The sequence below is a fragment of the Triticum urartu genome, chromosome 2A, assembly GCF_056163025.1.
Source record: "Triticum urartu cultivar PI428250 chromosome 2A, HENAU_Tu73, whole genome shotgun sequence".
Classification (NCBI taxonomy): domain Eukaryota; kingdom Viridiplantae; phylum Streptophyta; class Magnoliopsida; order Poales; family Poaceae; genus Triticum; species Triticum urartu.
In genome coordinates, this window is record NC_141874.1 from 732,672,283 (window position 1) to 732,678,530 (window position 6,248).

Sequence of the window (6,248 nt, forward strand, 5' to 3'; positions counted from 1 at the left end):
GCGACATGTGATGTTACAGTAACTAGCTAAGTTATCATAAGTACCTCTCTCCTCATTAACTCATTGCCACATAAGCAAATTTGCTGAGTTGGACTCGATTTTACTGCTACTGTGGCTAGTCTTAGTGGCACTGCATAACCGCGCATCGCCATAAAGGAGAAGGTAGGCCTCGATCCTCGGTGGGCCATCAACATGGCGGTTGCACGAGTAGACGGTGTCAGCATGAACATGATTGGATAGCCTGGTGGACAACAAAAGAGCATTCCCTAGCCCCTAGGGTCCCTCACAGACAAACAAGGCGCCCCCACCGATCCCTTGCTGCATCGGTAGGGTGATTCCTGCCTCCAGATCCACCCGGTACACCTCATAACCTTTCCGGAAAGTGTTGTTATTGTCACGCATGATCCGACACACAAGAACTAGTTCCCCGTCGTTGTCCACTAATTTCACGGTTTGATCATACCGCGCAGAACCCATATCACCCAGTTCGGCCGCCACTGCCAGCTGCGGGTTTGTGGACGCGGTCGTGTCCGCCCCCATGAGGGCTGTCTCGGTGAGGCAGTAGAAGCAGCCCGCGAATGGCAAGGTTGTAATGATGTGGCCGGTGTGCAACCGCGTCCACTGCTTATCGCTGGGCTTGGCGGTGAATAGCTAGTAAGGGTCCATGTGGAGGAATACGGTTGAGTCGTCGGCGAGGCCGGCAACCAACGCACAATCGCCACATAGAGTGTACTTGCCATTACGTCTTTGGGTGCTCCCAGTGTACTGCTGCCTGATCGCGGCCGGGAGGGTGGTCAGCTGCCGGGTGAGCGGGTTGAGGAGGCGGACGACGTAGGTGCGCTTGTCGCACAGCACGATGAGGCCGCCATCAGAGGTGGCCCCGAACACGTACTGGTAGCGGAGCTCCGGCAGGTTCACCCGGATGCGCTCCCCGGTCGAGATGTTCAGAAAGTCACGGCGCTTCCGGATGGCGCCGAGGGTCTGTGCGAGCATGATCCACCGCCGGGGGTGGAACCGGCGGTCCAGGCTGTCATGCGCGTGCGGGGACGCGGTGCATCGCCGCCATGTGCGGCACACCGCGCGAAAGCGGAGGTAGTCGGCAACGTCGTCCGCGAGGACACGCTCGGCGATCAGGCCTACCGGCCCGGCGATCAGGTCCGCCCAATCCCTCCTGCAAGCCGCGTATATAGCACGATCGAGTCCCATCAGCCATCAGGCGAGATGAGAGATGACATATTATATCTGTTGCAATCGATCGGGCCAGGGGAACGGGAACTCCACTTACCAGTTAGGGTCGGTGGCTGTCCCGGCGATGCGTGCGCGTTTTTCTTGCCGGCAACACGTTTCCACGGCTTTGTTAGGTAGTGCAGTGGTCGACGACATGTTCCGGCGAGGCTTGATCTGCGCCGCCGTGAGCTTCAGATCGGAGGATGGTTATGATCCGGCCTGCAACTAGGCGATGGGTGGTCCTTTTTATAGGCCTGGTGCGTGAACGAGTCCCTCACGAACCCTGATTCCGGAACCAGTACGAACTGTTATACTTTTACGGAAATGTTAACGCCCACACATGTGGGCGTTGACCATCTCGACCACACGCATCCATCACCGTCCAGTGCTATATGCATGAATCTTGGCATAATCTGGCCGATTTTCTATGCCACGTTGGACAAGGCGACTGTGTGATGTGTGACATAGTTCGCCCGCACGTCGGTTGCCCCCCGCGGTCAGCGGTTGCCACTCGGGGGCGTGCGGTGGAACTGCTATGCGCCTGCACGCCATGCGCCGACCGTGGTTGACGTCAAACACGTCGCGCACTTCGCCCGCCTACCCCTCATGGTTCCATTTAGTCATCCCCACAGTTACTCGCACAACCCACTTCGCATTTCAGACGATTGGAGGAGAAGACGAGGGGAGAAGGCGACGGCGGAGGCGGAAGAGTCGACGGAGTTCGCGGCCGTCGGTGGTGCTCGCCGGACCGGAGCGGCCTCGCCGGAGCGCCTACAGATTGAAGGTAATGCTCGCTCCCACTCTCATAATCCTTGCCTGCATTTTTCTTCCCTTCCCTCGGTGTTCGATGCTTCGCTCGAGATTCGTAGAGATTCAGGCGATTTGGCGATGCGCCGGCGTTGCCGCCACCGGCGGAGTGCTATGCTTGCCGTTTTCGGTGGCACTGGGCAGTTTCGTCGCCGCCGCGGTGGCGGTCTCGCCAGTGTGGTTCTGCCTGTCCGGAGACACACACTAGTTGTGCCTTGGGATTGGGCCATTGTTTTCCGGTCTGATAGTTGCGCATTGCTTCGAATTGGTATTTGCGATCAGTTCGGGGAGAATTTTGGGGATGAATTTCAAGTCATTACAGTTGCCATTGAACCCTAGATCTAGTTAGTTGTTTTTCAAAACTGCAGTATGAAGGCAAACGTGGTGGTTTGAGTAACTATCATGACTGTATGGCAACTAATTTCTTGAATGATTGTGATAGTTGCCACAAACATTCTTTTCCATGCGGCAACTAATTTCCTGAATGACTGTCATAGTTGCCACAAACATGCTTTTTCCATGTGGCAACTAATTTTTCCTGACTGATTGTGATAGTTGCCACACTGTAGGAATGGTAAAGTGCAGTAAATCGGTAGTCACTGTAGTTTCATTAACCAATTGCACTGGATGGCAACTAATCTGCACATCAACTATGCATGTTGCCACCTGGATAGTATATTCTTGTGGCAATAGACTATGAACACACGGTGGTTGTTGCCATGTTGTAGACAGGATAATGTGGCAAATTGGCTGCATAACATGGCAACTAATTTGCACATCAACTGTGTCAGATGCCATATATATGCTTTCCATGTGGCAAGTTTTTGTCTGAACACAGCATGTCTGTTGCCATGTTACAGTCAGTATAATGTGGCAAATTCATTGTACGGCAGACGCAATTTTCGTGTTTCTGCCATGATGACTTGTGATATTTGAACACACTGTGGCAATTTTCAGGTTGTTCATTAGATGTTTTTCATCGCTTGTGATATCTGAACACACTTGTGATATCTGTGTTGCATTTTAACATGTCAATTTCAACCTAGCACATTTTTGCCATTGAAATACATGGCAAGTCATTTGTTGTATGAGGACAGGGTGTGAGCTGCCACATCTTAGGTTTTTGTAGTGGAGGATTTTGTGACTTTCTTTTCGTACTACCTTGTGCTAACATGGCAACTTCAACATTTTTGTTTTAAGTGCATTTATGATCTGTACATTTTTTTTCAAATGTAACCAATGTGCTTAATTGCCACATTTATGTTTTCGACAATCATAGGGGGGGTGCGTGCGTGTTCATGTGATATTTTTGCATTCACTATTTGACATTTTTCACTCGAGCCCATGCGGCAAGGACATTCTGTTAGGTGGCAACTGCTTACTTCTTGCATTTTCATTTCCACAATGACAATTTGGTCTGTTCTTACCTCAGCAGAATGGCTCGCGGCGATCATCAAAACGATGATGATGATTTCATGGATCCACCATAGCGGAATCGGGCAACTGGACGGAGAAAAGAGGGCGACGAGGTAACTGTCCACACACCCTCTTCCTCCTGCATATGTTATTGGTTGCCACCTCGAGTTTGCAGTCGTCTGTTGTAAACTAAAATTTCATGACAATGAAAACATGGCAACAACTGATCATTTGTCTGTTTTTTGCAGAAGAAGAAACGTACTCGCAACATGGCCTCCCAGGAACGACTGACTTTATTAACTGACAGATTTACCGACGATCAGAAGGGAGTTGCTGCTGAGATGGGTATGCAGGCTATGATGAATGTCCGATGCACGAATCTAGTCAACCCTGTATGTGACTGGCTTGGTGAAATTTACGACCCCGCCTCCAGGGAATTTGTGATTCCAGGACGTGGAAGACTGCCATTGAACAAGGAATCCGTGTTCTGCACTTTGGGTGTGCCCCGTGGACAAATCAAAGTCCCGTATGAGGTCAATAACAAGATCGAGGAAACGTTGTTCCCCCGTTTGTTTCCTGGGTTGGAATCCATGCCGAACACGTCTGTACTGGCAGATTTGCTTCAGGCCATGAAAACCCATGGCAAGGTTTTTAAGATGAAACTACTCATGTACCTCATCTCAGCTGTTTTCGCGCCGACCACTTCTCTTCGCCCAAGCAACAAATGCTTCCCCATCCTGGTGAATGATCTATCTTTACTACATTATTTTTCCTTCAATTTTTTTGCTCCGATGTCATGTGCAAGCTAGTCACTGCCTGTGTTTTTTGATGTTTTTTCCATTTGATTTCTGATGCGGCAATTCGTTGTCCTGAATTTTGTGTGGTGCAGGCAAAACTGAAAGATGTGAAGAACATGAATTGGTGTAAGTTCATTGCCGACTTCCTGCATGATGCATTCTCAAGCAAGATGCACCAGAAGGGTTGTCGACTGCATTTAATGGTATTTTTTACCAGTCCTTTCTATGAACACTCTTTTTAACACCTTTTATTCATGCATGGCAACCTGATCATAACAATATGGCAACTGCCATAATGACAATATAGTAACTGCCATCATACTATGATGGCAACCACTACTGGAATCAGCTACTTTGCCATCTGCCAGCTCTTTGCCGTCTGCTAGCAGACGACAAAGAAGCTCTTTGCCATCAGCTACCCGAAAGCAGACGGCAAAGAACTGGCTGATGGCAAAGAAAGCCTTTGCCATCAGCCAGTTCTTTGCCGTCGGCTAGTAGACGGCAAAGAGGGAGGGGCCCCACTGACGAGCTGCTTAAAAAAAACTTAACGGGCCCCCCTCTTTGCCGTCTGCTAGCAGACGGCAAAGAGCAAATAAGCGGACGGCAAAGGGGGGCAGACGGCAAAGATTTAACATATCTAACGACGCGCCCCCACCCCGCGCCCTCTCTCTGTTTCTCTCCCCTGCTCCCACACGCGCGCCGCCGCCGCCACCACTCGCCGCCGCCGCGCCCCACCGCCCCGCCCTCCCTCCTCCACCGCCCACCCGCCTCGTCGCCACTGCCGCCGCCCCGCCCCCCCTCCTCCATCGGCCCCCCGTCTCAGTGCCGCCGCGCCCCGGCCCCCCGCCCCCCCGCCCCCCACCGCCCTGGGCCCGGCGCCGCCGCCCCAGGCCGCCCCGCCCCCCTCCTCCACCGGCCACCTCCTCCACCGGCCCAGGTGAGCTCTACCTCTCCTCTATTTTTCCTTTTTTTTCTTCTGTTTTTTTAGTTTTAGGTTTATGTTTAGTTTAGATTTAGTTTCAGTTTTAGTTTTAGGTTTAGTCTTAGGTTTAGGTTTAGTCTTAGTTTAGTTTTAGGTTTAGATTTAGTTTTTTCCTTTTTTTCTGTTTTTTTAGTTTTAGCTTTATGTTTAGATTAGATTTAGGTTTAGTTCAGTTTTAGGAAAGAAAAAGAAGAAGAAGAAAAAAACAGGAGAGGAGGAGAAGAAGAAGAGGAAAAAGGAAAGGAGGAAGAAGAAGAGGAGGAGGAGAAGAAAAAAAGAAGAAGAGGAGGAAGAAGAAGAAAACAGGAGAGGAGGAGAAGAAGAAGAGGAGGAGGAGAAGAAAAAAGAAGAAGAGGAAGAAGAAGAAGAAAAAACAGGAGAGGAGGAGAAGAAGAAGAGGAAAAAGGAAAGGAGGAAGAAGAAGAAGAAGAAGAAGAAGAAGAAGAAGAAGAAGAAGAAGAAGAAGAAGAAGAAGGAAAAAAAGGAAGAAAAGGAAGAAAAGGAAGAAGAGGAAGAAGAAGAAAAGGAAAAAAGACCCCGACCCGGCACCCCGACACGACACCCCGACCCCGAGACCCCGACCCCGACACCCCGAGCCTGACCCCGACCCCGACACCCCGACCCCGACACCCCGACCCCGACCCCGACACCCCGACCCCCCGAGCCTGACCCGACACCCCGACCCCGAGCCTGACCCGACACCCCGACCCCGACACCACACCCCGACCCCGAAACAACACCCCGACACCGACACGGCACTACCCCGACATCGACACGACACCCCGACCCCCCGACCCCCCGACCCCGAAACAGCACCCCGACCCCGACACGGCACCCCAACACCGACAGGACACCCCGACCACCGACCCCTCCCGAAAAGGTGTTCTTTGGCCTTCCAGAGGCCGACGGGGTCATATATTTGTGAATTATTAGTTAGGTCATATATTTTTCGATTTTGTTATGAAAAAATCATATATAATTGTGTTGATCGTGTAGTTTTAAATGTGCAGTTGTTTCAT

General features: G+C 51.2%; 1 protein-coding gene across 1 annotated transcript; it reads right to left on the minus strand.

Moving 5' to 3' along the window:
• Nucleotides 1-488: 488 nt before the first annotated feature.
• LOC147987336 (uncharacterized) lies at nucleotides 489-1,293 on the minus strand. Its single transcript, XM_087540307.1, has one exon. The coding sequence runs from the start codon at nucleotides 1,204-1,206 to the stop codon at nucleotides 652-654; it is 555 nt and encodes a 184-aa protein (XP_087396433.1). The 5' UTR covers nucleotides 1,207-1,293; the 3' UTR covers nucleotides 489-651.
• Between the last annotated feature and the right edge of the window lie 4,955 nt (nucleotides 1,294-6,248).

Coding starts and splice junctions, on each gene's coding strand:
- LOC147987336 (XM_087540307.1), bottom strand. CDS start 1,206: ATGGGACTCGATCGTGCTATATACGCGGCTTGCAGGAGGGATTGGGCG.